The sequence below is a fragment of the Alosa alosa genome, chromosome 15, assembly GCF_017589495.1.
Source record: "Alosa alosa isolate M-15738 ecotype Scorff River chromosome 15, AALO_Geno_1.1, whole genome shotgun sequence".
NCBI lineage: Eukaryota > Metazoa > Chordata > Actinopteri > Clupeiformes > Clupeidae > Alosa > Alosa alosa.
In genome coordinates, this window is record NC_063203.1 from 14,336,399 (window position 1) to 14,354,836 (window position 18,438).

General features: G+C 42.2%; 1 protein-coding gene across 1 annotated transcript in view; it reads left to right on the plus strand.

Annotated features, from left to right (window-relative positions):
• The window catches only part of coq8b (coenzyme Q8B), a 19,332-nt gene extending 5,583 nt beyond the window's left edge, over window positions 1-13,749 (plus strand). Inside the window, exons 4-16 of the mRNA XM_048264669.1 lie at window positions 501-842; window positions 2,201-2,267; window positions 2,961-3,032; window positions 3,933-4,052; window positions 5,225-5,310; window positions 7,821-7,961; window positions 8,522-8,603; window positions 8,901-8,994; window positions 10,275-10,416; window positions 10,694-10,801; window positions 11,260-11,325; window positions 11,956-12,042; window positions 12,741-13,749. Coding sequence (XP_048120626.1) covers window positions 501-842; window positions 2,201-2,267; window positions 2,961-3,032; window positions 3,933-4,052; window positions 5,225-5,310; window positions 7,821-7,961; window positions 8,522-8,603; window positions 8,901-8,994; window positions 10,275-10,416; window positions 10,694-10,801; window positions 11,260-11,325; window positions 11,956-12,042; window positions 12,741-13,037 — 1,704 coding nt within the window. The 3' untranslated portion in view covers window positions 13,038-13,749. The remainder of the gene's footprint in view (window positions 1-500; window positions 843-2,200; window positions 2,268-2,960; window positions 3,033-3,932; window positions 4,053-5,224; window positions 5,311-7,820; window positions 7,962-8,521; window positions 8,604-8,900; window positions 8,995-10,274; window positions 10,417-10,693; window positions 10,802-11,259; window positions 11,326-11,955; window positions 12,043-12,740) is intronic.
• Window positions 13,750-18,438: the final 4,689 nt, after the last annotated feature.

Genomic DNA, 18,438 nt, shown 5'->3' on the forward strand with positions numbered 1-18,438 from the left:
ATTTTAAAGGATTAAAGACTAAATTGACCAGTAAGCCATGTAGTTTGAAAAGGGATCAAAGAGTAAGTTGGTCAGCTTTGCTGGATTTTAATGGAAAGTTGAGGTCAGCATTAGGGCTGGGCTACACAGGTCTGCAAGTGAAGCACTCCATTCGCAGAGATAGTTTTAGAGGGCTAGATTTTTTTTTTTATGTATGCGCCACTATCATGTCTGGTGTAGCCACTTTCATTGATTACAGTGGAAGCTAATTGTTGCAGTAGATGCTCCGCAAATGGAATGCTTCAATTACGTGCCTGATGTAGCCTCCTTGTTACTGTGTAAATGCTGCCTGAACGCAAACTACAGACAGATTACTGACAGTTGATTAAGCAGGAGTCTGTCAGTCCTCAATCCTTCTGCAGCATTGTGCAGTGATGATGATTTACCCTGAAGTTGTTAAACACATATATTGTTATTATTGGAATATGACACCACAGATTTCCTCTTCACTCTGTTTCTAGCAAGCTATAAAAGAGGATGAGTTCCCTGACAGTGAGGGATGGGAGGAGATGGATCAGAGTGAGGCTGATAAGTGGGCCATGGGGGCTGAGTTCCCCCCTGATGTCGATAAGACAGGCACTGACTTTGGGGGGATGCCTGGTGGTACCCCAGGAAGCACGACCATGGGCGGTGGTGGAGGAGCCTCCGGTTGGCCGCGTCAGAGTGCCCGTTTCCTACATGTTGCCATGCCCCTTCGGCACTCCAGGTTCGTCCATGACTCATTGACTGCCCGATTGACCCCGGAAGACATCAAGAAAGCCCGGGAGGCGAAGCAGGGCACAGCCAAGGCAAACAGACAGAAGGTGAGAGAACCTGATCGTGCCACACACACCACTTCCTTGTGAATGACACTCTCTTGCCATATGTATGTCACACACATTACTATTGTAAATAATTGGACATATGTAATCATGTCAGGAAGTTGAGTGCCTAGTGACACTAGAGGAACATAGTTCGGTTTGTGACACTTGAGGAACTTAGGGCAGCCGTGGCCCACTGGTTAGCACTCTGGACTTATAACCAGAGGGTTGCCGGTTCGAGCCCCGACCAGTGGGCCGCGGCTGAAGTGCCCTTGAGCAAGGCACCTAACCCCTCACTGCTCCTCGAGCGCCGCCATTGTAGCAGGCAGCTCACTGCGCCGGGATTAGTGTGTGCTTCAACTCACTGTGTGTTCACTGTGTGCTGTTTGTGTTTCACTAATTCACCGATTGGGTTAAATGCAGAGACCAAATTTCCTTCACAGGATCAAAAAAGTATATATACTTATACTTATACTTAACATAGTTAAGTTGGTTCTCTATTATTGCAACTTTCAGCTCATGTGGAGTTTCTGTTGATCTGTCAGGTGTTGGTTGTTTCAAGTTGTGTTTGAGTCCTAGAGTCCTAATTGCTGAGGTACAATACAATATATTGTCACTTAGTCACCCTTAGGTGACTTATGCACTTAGGAAAAACTAAGGCAGTAGGCTTTTACCAATCTGTTAAGTGATACATTTGAAGGTAATTGGCCCCATTGTGATTACCACTATTTATTGTAAAATAATGATAACGTCACTGTAATTTGTGGTTGTAGTTTAGAAAGTAAAATATTTAGTATTTTCAAAATAATAGGCTAAAACGTTTCTGTGTTCATTGGGGTGGTACAGTATGGGTTGTTATGCAATGTCTGTATACTGACCTGCTTCATAGATCATGTAATGACAGAACAGTGTGTTCTCTTTGCCGACCGTATATCAGCTTATGTAGTTTTGAAAGTCTGATGTGAGTTTCTTTGAACTTCTTATTCTTTTTATGCATGTGTTCTTTTATCTGTTGTACACAGTGTTGGAAATAAGTACCTTGACGTTTGACTTGCCTTGAAAAGTTAAGAAAAAGTTCAGAGATTTGTCCACGATTTCAGCACACTGTGACAAGAATTGTAATGTGATTCTGGTTGTAATATAATTCTGAATATTGACCATGTCATGATCATACCACCATTAGCAGGTGCTGTTTTGAGATCGAATTAATGCTGCCTCTTTGAGCTCTCCAAATCATTTTAGATTGGATGCAAATCAGATTTATTCCAAATCATATGTATCCAATGGCATCCCCAAATGTCTGCCTCCACTAGGCTGCTGATGTGCACACATGTGACTGATTGTCTTGTATTTGTTCTTAGCTCAGTGAACGTGCCAAAGAGAGGAAGGTTCCAGCCACAAGGCTAAGCCGACTTATCAATTTTGGAGGTAAGTTTATCAGGTACTTTTGTTTTATTAAATACAACAACAAAAAAGACAAAGCTTGAAGCAATCTAGTAGTGTCAACTATTTAGTCTAATTTTGGTAATGAGCTGCAAGATTGTCCATTAAATATTGTGTACCTCCCTGTATTCTACAAAATTCAGTATAGTGAAAGATGATAATCTACAATGTATAATGATATCTGTGTGACCGAGGAAGAAAGAAATGCCTATTAAAGGGAAGAAAACCAAAAGGAATCATGTGTTTTTTCACTACATTGTAATGTCAGTTTCGTAGAATTGAACAGTGATGAAGCAATGTAGTGCAGGGTCCTCGTGGATCCTTAAAAAGTCTTAGTAGTGAACATGTCTGCTCTGATAAAGCCTTCAGGCCCTGCTATCAGTCATAAGACTGCATTCAGCTATCTCTCCAATGATTAGGATACATCGATGGAGGAAGTGCTATGGAATTCACTTACAATAAGTTGACACCACTCATAGTAATGGTATTATCTATTTCTGTTAGAGGTTTTATAAGTCATTACATAGGCACTTTAAAAATGTGCAGTTACCCTGTTAGTGGAAAGTACTCCAAGTATTTCAAGGCTGAACAAGGTGGTGGAAAGTAGTTATTCTCTGCAAAAATAAAATGGTTAGGTGAATGAATGAGTTTCTCATCATGTCCTTGTTTGGTTTGCAGGTTTGGCTGTGGGGCTTGGTCTGGGGACCATAGCGGAGGTGGCCAAGCAGTCCATTGGAGGCAAGCGCTCAGGTGGGTGTCTAGAACTGCAGCAAGTTAGGCTTTGGTAACTTAAAATTCACGCTCAAAAGTCTCACAGTATTTTGTTAACACAGTAATGCCGGCCTTACATCATATGATTTTCACAATTTCACAGCTGAACAAATTTTTTTCAAGAGTTTTACTGGACTTGCGGCATGCTCCTGTCATCTTATGTTTGTTTAGTGTAAGGTGGCAGTCTGGACTGTCTGTCTTAATTTTCCCTCTGGAATTTTAGCCTATCTAGTCTGCAGCCATTACCATGGTAGTAGACCATGACTTTTGATATCAGATCCAACTTCTGTTTGTTGCCCATCAGCAGCTGGATGAAGTTTAGAGACATTGGACATAGCCTATGCAAGATAAATTTTCAGTGATGGAATTTAAAGAGGAAATCGATTTTCATTTAAAAAAAATAAAATGATTTAAACAAAAAACAATTGATTTTCGATTTAAATTGATTTTTTGCCCGGCCCTATGTTATCATAAGGCTTTCAGTCTCGGCTCATGCAAATAGTGACATGGACAATATTAAAACCAATAATTGAGCTCTCTCCAGAATCAAACCTAACCCTAAGAATGGAGTAAAGTGGGTACAGCCATATAGGATTATTTGTGATTTTGTTTCTTATAAATTATTTTATTCCACATAAATGAATAAGTCGATAGCCCAATGACCTATCCGAAATACTTCTATGCCTTCACCTACTCATGCATGTATGGAGACGTAACAAGAACTAATTTGGTGTCACTATATGCACTGCAGGTTGAGGATTTGCCACATGCAACAAGGCTGCAGAAGGATGAATAATATGACTTTGAAACTGTTTCGGTGAAAGTTTTTGATTTGTGAGGTTGTCACATGTTTCTCAAAGACTTGTTTTATGTCCTCAGAGAAGACTGCCTTTCTGGATTCTGCTATCCTGTCAGAGGCCAACGCAGAGAGGATTGTGGAAACTCTGTGCAAAGTGCGAGGGGCTGCACTGAAGATTGGGCAGATGCTCAGCATACAGGGTAGGAATGTCCAAAGTTTTGGGATCATTTAAAACTTAGAAAAGAAGACAACAAGGTGCAATGTGTCCACTGCAAAGCATAACTGGCGTACCACAACAGCACATCAACAATGCTTCAACATGAGCCGAAAGCATCCAGTTGTTAACACCAGCTCACCTGCTCAAGTGTAGCTGACACAAGGCAACGTAAACATCGATGTTAGCTGGTTTAATGTACTAGCACTAGTTAGAACATACAGTATTTGTAGTGGCTCTAGCCTACCGGTAATGTCGTGAGTCGATATGATGTTAAGTTGTGGAAACAAAGTAATAAACTAATTCATGTTAAACTACAAGTGAGCAATGCGCCAGAAAACTCCTTATCAGACACACACACTCATCTCGTCTCTCTCTCTGTCTCCCCCTCTCTCTCTCTGCGTGCACACACACTCTCCCAGTGTTAGGTTACCTCACCAAATAGGCCTAACCCCAGACATAATTAGTATAGGTTATTTGGTAGTAATGGTAAATGCTGCAGATGCATAAATCTACATGAAACAGATATATTAATTTACTTTGAAGTTAGTAGGGCTAGTTTATAACATGACATTGGTTGTGCATATTAATAAATTGCATTTAATAATGGGAAATTATTTTTTATCAGATTACTCTGTTAATCAATGAAATAATTGATAGAATACTCAATTCCAAAAAATCAATAGCTGCAGCCCTATGTGGAACCAATGCCTTACTTAGGGACAGTCAAACCATTTTGGTGTTCAAACCAAGCCAGTTGGCAAAGCAGATATTTTGATTCACAATGGATCTGAAATAGGACAGAGAATGGGGGTAATTTTCATTCATTATAGAAATGTGTACTTCTGTACACTTCCCTGATCTGTATATGGGATGTTATGAGCTAGATAGCGGCAGTTGTCGTCTTTGTCTGTGCGCCATAATGTATGAATTTCTGATTATTTTGGAAAGAGTTTGGCGAACTGTCACCATCCTACTGACAGGCCTGCTGTCAGTATAGAGAAGGCTGTCAGGCATAGTCACAGGCACACTGTCAACCTAATTTCACACTTGACTACATTTTTGCTAATATGCCATGGGTGGAGGGCTATTTACATCAACAGGGTTCAGACTGGCTATGGGTTTTTACTTTATGGCACTGACTTTATGCATTTGCAGATAACAGCTTCATCAACCCCCAACTGCAGAAGATCTTTGAGAGGGTCCGACAGAGTGCCGACTTCATGCCTGTCTGGCAAATGAATGTGAGTCTTCTACTGTAGTAATTCCCAAAATGTAGTATTGGCTTGTGACTCGTCATTTTGATCTTCAATGGCCATTATAGAGATGCTCTTTGTGGTGGTTTAAAGACAGCTTGATAAAGTGTTGCTAGTCTGTCGTATGTGTCCTGTCTTAGTCCTTGGTAAGAAGTATGTGTAAGTGCTCTTGAGTTCTAGTAGTTGCAGTTCAGGTAGTGAGAATGGGCTCCCAACACTTCAGCCTCTTTGACCCTCAGCATGGTTGTCCCCCAGGGCTGTGTCCTGAGCCCCCTCGTCTGCTCCCTGAATACCTACGGCTTTGTGGTTGTGCATAGCTCCGACATTAAAGTTGTTGATGACGTGATGACATGTGAACTGCTTGATTACTAACAAGGTTGAGATGGCCTGTTTGAGCAAGATCAACAACTTGACTCTGTGGGCAAACTGCGGCCCGCCAAGCACTTTCATCCGGCCCGCTGAGCATTTCATTTAGTTATCAGGCTGCTCGCTATTTTTTTTCTGCGATAGAGACAACGTTGGTTAGCTTTACTGCAAACTACTTTTCACTCTCCTTAGATAACGTTTACAATGTCAATGTCAAAACATCATGTTAATTAGTTTAACATGATGTTATCTCTAAGTTAACTCTTAGTTATCTCCTTTGCGGCAGATCTAACGTGAACATTATGCAATCCATTTAATTGGGAACGCGTCTGCACTCACGAGAGGGGGAGAGAGCCGCAGGTTCCAGCTGGCTTGTGATTGTTGATAATTGATATCTCCTTCTTATAAGAAAGTTTTAAAAGGAAATCATGAAGGCAACAGTAGTTTCCACTACTGACCATTTAAAAACTGTGAGAGGGCCCAGCCGTAGGTACAGCACTAGCCAAAGCGGAGCAGGCAGAAGATCATTGAGAAATAAACATGAATTAAAGCGACTGTCTTAAAGCGACAGTGCACAATTTATACATTTGTTAAACAGCATAAAATTAGCAGTGTTTTTAAAACAAATTAGCAGTATTTTAAAACAAATACTTTTCATACTAAATTATAGGCTATAAAAAATGTATTTTTTTTATGCTTGTGTCGTGGGGGGGGGGTGGGTTGTGCGGCCCGCCGGCCAATTTTCAAAACCCAATGTGGCCCTTGAGCCAAAAAGTTTGCCCACCCCTGTGCTAGGAGAACAACCTCTTTCTCTCAATGTTGCCAAGACCAAAGAGCTGATGGTTTACTTCAGAAGAAAAGGACCCCGGGCTGGACCCAATCACAATCAATGTTCAGCGTTCATGTTCAGTTCAAACTGTAGAGGGAGTCAGCAACTTTAAATTTCTCTGTATTAACATTACAGAAGACCTTACCTTGGACGCGCACTTCAACCATGTAGTTAAAAACGACTAGGAAAGTTTGCCATGGGCCAAAGGGCCTTCTACAGGGACACGATGGTAGAGGTTTGCACTCTCGCGGGTCGCAATGTTTTGAAAGCTCTATGCGGGAGTGGGCGGGATGAGAGAGGTGCGTTTGCGGGTGCGGAAAAACAGATGATTCACTGCAATCCTGCAAATTAAATATGTGCGTTAAATAACATGTAGACATTATTAAAGTAGTGTGTAGTAGCTTAACTGACGGATATTGTTGTTTAGGCCTACGTGGGTTCAATTCTTTCCGGGCGGGCGCGGGACTGAAAAAAGACTTCGCATACCTCTACACTACGGATTATTTTGACAAGAGGTGTCTCTGCATGGAACGAAGGCTGCACTGCCATCAAACGCAAAGGGTAGTGCTTAGAGCTCAAGGATGGCCTCCATTCGGGACTTATACAACAGGCAATGCATCAGTAAAGCCCTTAGAATCATTAAGGACCCCAGCCATCTTAAGCACAGACTGTTTCAGCTGCTGCCATCTGGCAAACGGCATCACAGCCTCAAGGCCGGACCGGCAGACTCTGCTCTGCAACAGTTTACATCCATTATTATATATTTATTCATTTCTCACAGGCTTTTATTTCCAGCACTCCAACATATTAAAAAACTAAAGCACTCTTTATGAACAAGGCAGATCTTCACCACAACAAGTCTATCACTGAAGAAAGTGATGAGTGAACGATGAAGAAACGATGAGTGCATTGTAGAGTCCTGTTGACATCAGGGATTTAGTGGAGGCTAAACGCAAGTAAACGCAGTTTATCCACCTCAGAAATAGAGTTTATCCACCTCTTATTTATCCACCTCTCAAAAGAGTTTATTCACCAATTGCAACTTTTAACATTAAAAAATCACATTGTATTATCCACATTCACAATATGTACACTCTAGGAACCATTTAACACCACTAATATTGTTAGAAACATTGGACAATGACCTCCTCCACCATCATCAAACATGTTCTGAATGCCTTTTTTAAAAATCCAATACCGCATGGCCACCTCACCATGATCACAGAAATCATAGTTTACTCACCTCTTCTTTTACCACTACATCCCTGGTTGACATGGCCTGTGTTCTTGGCTGTCCCTGCAGAAAGTGCTTCAGGAGGAGCTGGGACCCGGCTGGAGAGAGAAGCTGTCCTCGTTTGAAGACAGGCCCTTTGCCGCTGCCTCCATCGGCCAGGTGCATCATGGGATGCTGGAGGACGGGAGGGAGATCGCCATGAAGATCCAGGTAAATACAGAGAGCACCAAGAGTGAGACCTTTGGGCTCAGGGTGATGCATAGACTAAAGAAGACCTGTGGGCTCCTCTGCATGGAGATTTAAAATTTTAGAGAAGTGTGTGTATATATATACATATATATATATATATATATATATATATATATATATATATATATATATATATATATATATATATATATATATATATATATATATATATATATATACACACACATACACTCTTTTGATCCCGTGAGGGAAATTTAGTGACTTAGAAACATCATGTTTAAATGTGATTTTAATTTATCAGTATTACTTATAATGGATGTTATGGTGGCTAAAATAAGTTTTATCTTGTATCTTGGGGTTGTAGTGTATGTTTCTTCTGAGATATTTATGGTGAAGTAGAAGACCACCTGCTTCCACCCTGTTTAATACTAATGTTTATGTAAACAACGTGTTCATTCTGTATCCTCTGTATACACAGAGAATGTATTGAAGCATTAGGACGGTCTTGCCACAGTGGGATGGGACATGAATCAGTTTCAATCTGTTTTGTTTCTCTTCAGTATCCAGGGGTAGCACAGAGCATCAGCAGCGACATCGACAACCTGATGTCAGTGCTGAAGATGAGTGTAGTTCTGCCTGAGGGTAAGAGACAAGCCGAATACACACACAGACACACACAGACAGACACACACAGACAGACACACAGACACACACAGACAGACACACACAGACAGACACACACAGACACACACAGACACACACAGACACACACAGACACACACACACACACACACAGACACACACAGACACACACAGACACACACAGACACACACAGTACTCTAATGATGGAATACAACTGAAAGCCCTGTTGATGTCATTGAGATGATACAGTTTGTTTGTGTGTGTGTGTGTGTGTGTGTGTGTTCTTTCCTGTTCAGGTTTATTTGCAGACAGCAGTCTAGAGGTCCTTCAGAGGGAGCTTGCCTGGGAGTGCGACTACAAGCGGGAGGCAGAATGTGCCAAGCGATTCAGGTGTGTTCACACAGAAGAGATACACTCATTTATAATCACACACATACACAAATGTGTCTGTGAAGACACCATTGCAAACACAAACCTTTGTGCATATTCAATGACATATGGGAAAAGAAATGTATCCTAAATGGTAAAACAGCCACTGTCACAACACAAACAGCCACAGCTGTAGTCACATCCACATTCACACACACAAATGCACATAGAATCAAAGAAACTTTATGTGTGCACTTGGGTGCAAGATTGCAATTCAAGAAGAGCACCTACCCAAATCTTCAAACACGGCAATGCTTAAATATTCATCATCCCTGAAGGAGTCTGAAAGAACTCATTTTTATTGCATTGTGGATTTACCATTCAAAATTCTCCTCACTAATGCTTTTCATCTTTTGCCTGTAATTGCTGCCTTCTGCTGAGTTCAGTGTGAGAGTTTCAAAGACAAATCTGAAACCTATGAAGTGGCATCACTTACCTCATAATAAGTACTGAATAAGTACTTTTTTGTGTGTGGGTCTACATAAATATCAGATTTCTCATTCCTTTTTGACAGTAGATTATTTTATTCCAAGTGGTTAATCAAAGCCCACATCAAAAATGTGATTTTAGCCAACAACCCCTTACAACAAAGAAAAACAAGCCCTGATAAGAAAGTGAGGATTAGATGAAACCAAAGCTTAGGCATTAACAATTAGCAATATGATATTCAGAAACACATCTAGATGTAGCCATAAAACCCTTTCATTGATAAGCTGACACAGCTGTTAAGTGGATGTTGTCAAACCGGATACAGTTTTGTTGGTGCAAACGGGAGGTTTAAAGTATTTTGAGATTCATTAAAGTTTTTTTTTTATTTACACAGAGCTGCACCTGAGGTGCATGTAAATTCCTTGAACCAAGGTGAACATTCGCGGCATACAGTACATGTTAGTATGGACAGATACATTTGAACAATTTTGTGTAAATATTCCCTCTCAATGGTAACTCTCCATCCAAACTCCCAACATGTTCGTGGAGAACTACCTCCTCAAACTGTTTGCGAGTGTCAAATAGAAGGCAAAAGGCAAGCAGAAAATTATTTGCAAACGTTCGCCTATGTTTGCGAATTTGAACGCACCTCAGGTCTATACACGCAAAATAAATACGTTTTCCCTCATTTAGTTCAGAACAGTGCATGCACATAGTTCACAAACATTCATCCCTTGTGGTGAAATGCTTCAGGTCAGGGCCTCCTTGGGTCATGTCTGTCTGTTTCACCACACATGCTCTCCTTTCTCTAGGGCTCTGCTGGCAGATGATCCATTCTTCAGGGTACCAGAGGTGGTGGACGATCTGACTGCCACCCGTGTTCTGGCCATGGAGCTGGTCAATGGTGTGGCACTCGATGGATGCGTGGATCTGGACCAGGAGACCAGAAATAAGGTGGGTACCTCAACTGGTCAGATTCACATACTGTAGTGCTTGGTGTTATAAGATAGCCTGGAAATATCCAGACTCAGCCCTGACTAAATGGCATTGCAACACAAGTAACTCAAAAGATGTGAACGATTTTTTGAATGCACTTGTATTGCTTAATCTTGGCTGTCAAAAATGCATAAAGAAGACCTGAACCTTTCCGAAGAGGGTTTTGGGTAGTAGATTGCAGTGGCGTTTTTTTACCAGCAGGTGGCTTCATGCTGCAATTCTTCCTCCCCCACAGATCTGCTTTAACATCCTCCAGCTGTGCTTGAGAGAGCTCTTTGAGTTCCGCTTTATGCAGACAGACCCCAACTGGGCCAACTTCTTCTACAACGCAGAACAAGACAAGGTGAGGGGGCCAGTACAAATCAGTGGGATGTGTTTACACGATGTGGAATGTGAAGGTAGCAGATTTAGCCTTTTGACTCTGATCCACAGCACATGGTTACCATTTGCTGGAACAAATACAAGCATGTTACTATCATGCCTTTGCCAGTGTCGGAAGAAGCTAATCCCAAGCCTGTTTTTGCAGCTGTAAATAAGTCACATGTGTCGGGCATATCCTTTGATCAGTAACTATAAGAAATCTGCACTTACTTCAGTGGAAATCCTTAGTAAATCCACATTGAATCTTGGTGGTATTTATAACTTATATTTGACTACTAGTAGCTTTAAGTGATATGTGTGGCTCAGATAATTGTCAGGACGTTTCCAAAGCTCTTCCATCTCCTATTCTCATTTGGACCAGGTTACAAGAACAACATCAGCATGACTCGTTGTCTGTGTGTCTGTCTCCACTGAAAATAGGTCATTCTGTTGGATTTTGGTGCTTGCAGAGATTACCCTGAGACATTCACCGATGACTACATTGAGGTATTTTAACTGTTTATTGCTGTTAACACTACAATAGCTCTGCTTGACGTCTGGCTTACTCAACACATCTGGCAGATACTTGAGCGGAGTTGTTGAGCTTTGCATAAATGTGGGTAGTACGGTGAGGAGAAAGTAAGAGCAACTACCGGTAATTCAAACCACAGAGGCTCATTGGTTCAAGTGTAGACAGATTGCTATGAACTACCAAGCATTCTCCGGTATGATTTCATGTAATGCCAGACTTCAAGCAGCAGTGTAGCATTCTTGAAAACAGCAGACCAGATGTGTTTACAATAATTGGATAGAAATATGAAGAATGCACATTGCCACTATCAATTGAAGATTGGCTCTATGCCACTATCAATTGTGCCACTAATTTTCATATAGTCTTAAAGGAGAATTCTGGCAATTTTTCTCGGTTTCGGTTTCTCGAAGTCACCGAGTACTGTCGGTAAGGGGAAAAAACGTATGATCCTGTAGCAGTATGTACTTATTGTAACTATGCAACTTTTTAAATATGTATAGAGTAGCAATCATAAGTGGTTACACACACTTATGAGGCTAATACCATAGTACCAACTACTTAACTTGCAAGATGTCTCAATAACACTCGTCTGTCTGGTTTAATAGGTGGTGTATGCAGCCTCAGTCGGTGACCGGGCCACTGTGCTGAAGAAATCTACAGAACTGAAGTTCCTCACAGGCTTTGAGACCAAGGTACCATTATGTTGTAATTATGTTACCACTTTCTTTGTTATGATGTTTTAACCCCTTAACTCTAATATTTAATTGAATCTAATATTTAATTGCATCACGCCTGTTTTCAGGTCTCTGCATTTATCCCAATCCGTGAATTAGTGTAACACATTCAGCACACAGTGTACACACAGTGAGGTGAAGCACACACTAATCCCGGCGCAGTGAGCTGCCTGCTACAGCGGCGCTCGGGGAGCACTTAGGGGTTAGGTGCCTTGGCACTTCAGCCGTTCCTACTGGTCGGAGTTCGGACCGGCAACCCTCCAGTTACAAGTCCGAAGCGCTAACCAGTAGGCCACGGCTGCCCCAGCATCTCTTGCATCTTTTAGCCTCCCATTTACTGATTTCATCATGTGTTCTCAGCCTCCCTTGTCCATCTTTTAGCCTCCCATTTACTGATTTCATCATGTGTTCTCAGCCTCCCTTGTCCATCTTTTAGCCTCCCATTTACTGATTTCATCATGTGTTCTCAGCCTCCCTTGTCCATCTTTTGTTTTTGTTTTGTCCACCTTTGCTTCCATGTCCTCTTTCCTCCTGCACTTTTATGGATCTCCTGTTTTAATGATTATGATCTCACCATAGACTTTTTTTGGAATATTTATGGTGGGTGTTTCTGTGAATGCTTTGTATTTACATAGAGGGACTGTTCTTTTCCGCAGGCCTTCCAGGAAGCCCACGTGGAGGCGGTGATGATCCTGGGCGAGGCCTTCGCCTCCTCCGAGCCCTTCGACTTCGGGAACCAGAGCACGACGCACCGCATCCAGAACCTGGTCCCGGTGATGCTGCGTCACCGGCTCACGCCGCCCCCGGAGGAGACCTACTCGCTGCACCGCAAGATGGCCGGCTCCTTCCTCATCTGCTCCAAGCTGGGCGCGCGCATCGCCTGCCAGGACATGTTCCGCGACATCTACAACGCCTACCAGCAGCGGCGAGTGGCTCGTGCTGCACAGGCTTAAAGCAGCACTCATAAATGGCAGTTCATGTGTGTGTGTGTGTGTGTGTGTGTGTGTGTGTGTGTGTGTGTGTGTGTGTGTGTGTGTGTGTGTGTGTGTGTGTGTGTGTGTGTGAGCACAAAACAAATTCAATTTGTTTGTATGCTAACTGGGAGATTGATCCTGTGTGTGAGAGAGAGAGAGAGAGAGAGAGAGAGAGAGAGAGAGAGAATGCAAGAGCATAGGGATCAGCACAGTGCTGCCAGGCCTACTGCATCGGGCTAATTTGGCCCAATCAGAAACTCCATGGACAAAAAAAAAGCCCTGCTGTTTGGACTGCCTTATGTCAACATCAGGAAAGCCAAACCTAAGGAGACACCAAATGTACTGGTGCGGCACTACACTGCATCACCCTCTCTATGAGGGGGACACCACAGAGAGGAAGACCGGAATGTTCTTGGTTGTGTTATAACACACATCAATACTCTGCGTGCTGTGTAATTTGAAAAATCACGATGCTTGCCTTGGACAAGATTATTTAAATTTTTGTAGAATGTATCTGTTTTGGTGTTTACCAGGAAAGCATGTAATAATTTATGGGGTGTTGGTGGTGTGGTTGTAACGCTGTCTCGAACTGTAAAGAGGCACTTTCATTGTTAAATCCCTGTACTGTAAGATGTCTTCTGTAAATATGCCACAACTGTCATGGCTCTCATAAATCTAAGTCTTATATAAATTTGTATTTTAAGGCTTTGGTTCTTTGCAGAGGTGGAAGGAGAGAGGTCTGCAGGGGAATGTGTGTACCCTGAGCCATTAATTAGATTTGTCACTGTCTCTTCCCTAAAGGCTTCCCAATTAGGCAGTGATACAGCGGCGAGAGCCCTGTTTGAGTTTGAGTCTAATTTTAAAACTTCTGTCAGGATCCAGAAGAATCAAACCTCAGTGTTTATAGGCTTCATACAAAGAAGCTGTCGCCGGTGTATTGCTTCACAGAGCTTAGTGCCTTGAAATACCCAGAGCTGCCAGAATGAAGTTTTAAAACACAAGGCTGAAGACTGAAGAGAAATCAGGCATCTCATGGTCTCAAGCAGTGCAACAGTGCAGCAGGCACGTGCGCTTGGCGGACTTTACGTGCTGTCGGGTGATTGACACGTTTTCATTGTGCACTAAAACGACATTATGGACATACATGAAGCCTGGGTTGGTTATACAATAGTAAAAACAGTTTGACCTTTGTTTCAGTTGACAGGTGCCTGTGTAAAAAAAACGTACAAAATGTCCCCCAAGTCAGCCACCTGTGCTGTAACTATAATACTGAACAGTTGATTATTCATTTACCCCCACTGATAGGAGTAAATGGACTACCTTGACCTTCCACATGATAAGAAGGCAGCTGCTCCTCAAGCGGTTAAATCAAGATTTAGTTCAGTTCACCCTGCACAGGTTATAATATATTTTCTTTTTCTACTGGGAGGTCAGAATCTAATCTTGACAGTTCCAGATTATTTGGAAACACATGAAATCTAAATTATTACCCCCATATAAAATCTTCTAAATTAATAATTTTTAACAATATAATCATTAATATGTTTATTTGTACTTAAATAACCAGTTACCACCAACTACATGAACTTAAGTGCTTTTAAGGAAAACAGTGAAATGTGTTTTAATATAGGCCTAAACTACGCTGAGGGCGCATGGTCCGAGCAACATGTCGAATCAGTTTTAACTGAACTGTTAACAAAATGAAGCCTTTAAGCCATAGGTTCTCAAAGTGCGGCCCGTGGAAACATTTCAGGCGGCCCGCGATAACATCTGATAACATCTGTAAAACTGTTAAAACTGTACAATTGTACTGTGTGCTTTGAAAAGAATGAATCTGTTTAGTGGTGTTTAGTTGCCGTCAGGTTTTCCTGTGGTGCTTTGGTAGCTGGAATTGGCCCTGAATAAGGCCTATGCTGATAAGAAGCAAGGCACACTAAGACTGTTTGTTCTAAATAAGCTTGTACTTGAAATTGACTGCACACAGGACTGTTATATCCCACATTTGTCTGTTGAGGGTAGAGAACCCCAGGGATTGTGTGTGCATTGCAATTTTTGCAAGTTTTGCAAAAAGTTTTGCCAGGTTTAGCCTCAGTTATGAATGTGTTTAATGCAATAAATATAAACTGTAGAGATGCAACCTGGTCATTAAAATGATTACAAATGGGATTTCTTTCCAGGTTTTCTTTTTCTTTTTCTCCCCCCGCCCCTTTGGTGGCCCTCAGTTCAATGTTGGGTTCCTGAATTGGCCCTCATCAATCAAAACTTTGAGAACCCCTGCTTTAAGCCAAGCCACTCAAACTTTTGCTCCACTTTATCAGTGTTGGGGTTACACTTGTTGGGGGTACACACTAGCTCATTTTTAGTAGAATTTTCAGTGTAGGCCTACTTGAGATATACGTAGCCTATCTGGAAAGACATTGTATGGCGTTCATACGTGCACACATGGCTAAGATAAGGCAAACCAGCACTGCAAATCTGCGCGTTGTACAACAGCCCATCATTGGTAGGCATCATCATAGTGGACCTGTGTGGAGAAGTAATTTAATAAAGTGTAAAAGTTGTGTCTACAGACAAACGGTTTACTCTGTCCCTTTGAACCGAAAAATAGGAACGTTTTATTTTTGTGTAGATTAACAGTTTAAACTGCACCGTTTCTATATCGGATGTATAGCCTATTAATTTATGTTTAACACATTTCTTAAACATTTACCTATGCAAAACGCATTTATTCCACAGGGCTTACTCATACATTAAACGCAATGGCTAGGCAAAATCACCACAAGGTGGCACTGGTTTATGGTAAATTCCATACGCCATGGCATACGACTTTTCACTTAACATCACTGAGGAAGGGACACTATATGGTCGCGCTGCTGCGCCCAATAGGCTTGCTCAGAAGGCTGGGCTTGCGGGTGGAGCCGTGAGAGTACCTCAATCCCTGCGCCAGTGACTGTTCAGTGAATAACAAAAGCGCTAAGATTTGGCTACGCGAAATTGATCGAAATCGTCTATTCTCACGCATTGAGTTCCTTTTATGTAATTTCTCCAAAGCGGACTTCCATTGGATTCAAACATTCCCGTCAAGGGTAGCTGCCCTGGTCAGACTGATTCTACAAGCTCCCAGTTTCAGCAGAAATTTTGAAATTATTTTCTTTCATATCTTAGCATCTGGATTACACAAAAGGCGGTGCAGACTGTACAGCGGACTCTTTTCATTGGTGAGTTGAGTTTATATCATGCTTTTTGTTGTTTTATAATGTTATGATTCTCAACCTAGCCTACAGACTACGTTTCTCATCAGACGATAATTTACTAGCCACAAAACCCAGTATTCTCAAGCATATGGGATGACCGGGGCTCACTGTGAGCCACGTTACTAGGCTACAGCTTAAAATTGTAAGTCAGACGCTTATATCTGCGTAGTTTTATATTTTATCGCATAACCCAACTTCAGATTCATTAAGGTAACCCATTCGCTACGAGACCATAGCGTTTAGCTGTGTGTATACAAGGGTACAATGTAACCATTTTCTGAATCATATGCGTCGTGGGTGCAGGCCCGTGGTATACACAATTACGACTAGTACTACCTTTTTTTTTTAATCAAATTCATTGGCGACACAGATTCGGTATTGACTCTGTTAAATCCTCGTAACGTTAGCGTCGACGGGGACCAACATGTATTCTATCATACGTGCTACAGTCTTGCTTCACTCATTCTGTTGAATAACTGTATCTCAAACATTTCAAAAACGCGCCCTGCGTTTTAATACGCTGTATGGCCTTATCGAAACCCGGACTGTCGTGCATACCACTTGGCCATAGACATCTCTCGGTAAATTCCACGTTAGCCGGCCGGCCACTGATTTTGTCAATGAACTGGCCGGTCTGTTGGTGCTAAGTAGTCAGACCATTCTAACGACTTGGAGACGCTCATATTTCTTTAAACGGATCATTATCTGTTATCGATACATCCCCTATAATAAAAAGTGCAAATTATCATTATTGCCATGTGGGCGTCCAGCTGCTGAGCTTTATGGTCTTGAGTTAATGAATTAAGTGCCATTGAACATCTCTTGACAGAAGATGTCACTTAGCCGAACTTGACACTTGTTTCCTCTTGTGTTAGAATGGGGATAAATGCTGTAGCCTAATATCCTGCAGTCGAATTTAGGCCAAGTGTATTAAGTAGGCTGGCTACTGGGATCTTGAGAGCTTCCTTCCTAACTATAGGAAATGAGCATGGGCCTGTGTGCACGCCCTACAGAATGTTGTAACTACATTTGTGCCCACACCTTAAGTGCTATGACATTTTACCAATCAGGATACATCATCGCTGGTATCCTGGATCTGATGGTTTACTTGTCAGAATCGTTTAAACACAAGTGTCCGAGGAAGATGCCATTACAAATGTGCACTGTGTCATAGCAAAAGTTTGTCAGTGAAGTGTTTAATAGTCTTCATGTTCAGTAAGGTTATTATTTTCTGTCATGGAGCATTGGAGCATTATCAACAGTCATTTCACAAATGCCATGAAGTCAGGCATCGAAATGAATGACAAGGATACTGCAATGGAGTGTCGTGGTAGTAACCTGTATTACACAGTTACTTATGCTTTATAATGGGTTGGGCAACATTATCTCAAGGCTTGGATATGTGGTCATTGCGACCCACAGGTGATGTAAGAGAACTGGATTCCTCAGTAATCTCTGTGTATACAGCCTGTAGGATTAGTTCATGAGGAATGTACCCACCCACCCAACCCACCCTAATGTACAGTTGTCACACATAGCTTACCAAGCCCCTAAAAACTACGCCACTGCTGCTCTCTCAGTGCCCCTAGCTGTGGGTGTCCAAACACCTCCCAGACACTTTTCCTAATCACCTGCTTCTGTCCTGGCTTTGGACGCCGGCGTTGAAAGTTGGCAAACCTTTCGCCCCTCCAGATGGATATATGAGGGGAAGGGGCAGCTGGGAGCACAATGGGAGGGGGGATCAAAGGTCAACCAATCAGTGGCCGCAGTCTGACTGAGCCAGGAGTGAGCACGTTTGCCCACTGCCTTTGTAATAATAGGGGTGTGACCACCAAACAATGGAGCTAGAACACCTCTCTGAAAGCCTGCCACTGTGGACGCAGACCGCCGGTTTCCGCTCGATCCCGCCGTAACAAGGGGAAATGCCATTTGTGCTTGAAACAGGAGCACTGGAGGATGTTGAGGGGGAATGCACTCTTTTTCCTCGCTGTTAGGGAGAATGGAATGTGCAGCCATTTGTGTGTGTGTGTGTGTGTGTGTGTGTGTCTCAGTCCAGCATGGTGACAGCTGAGTTGCAGAAGTGCATTTTGCTTAGAAACACTTTTTTTGTTGGAGTTTTTTGTTGT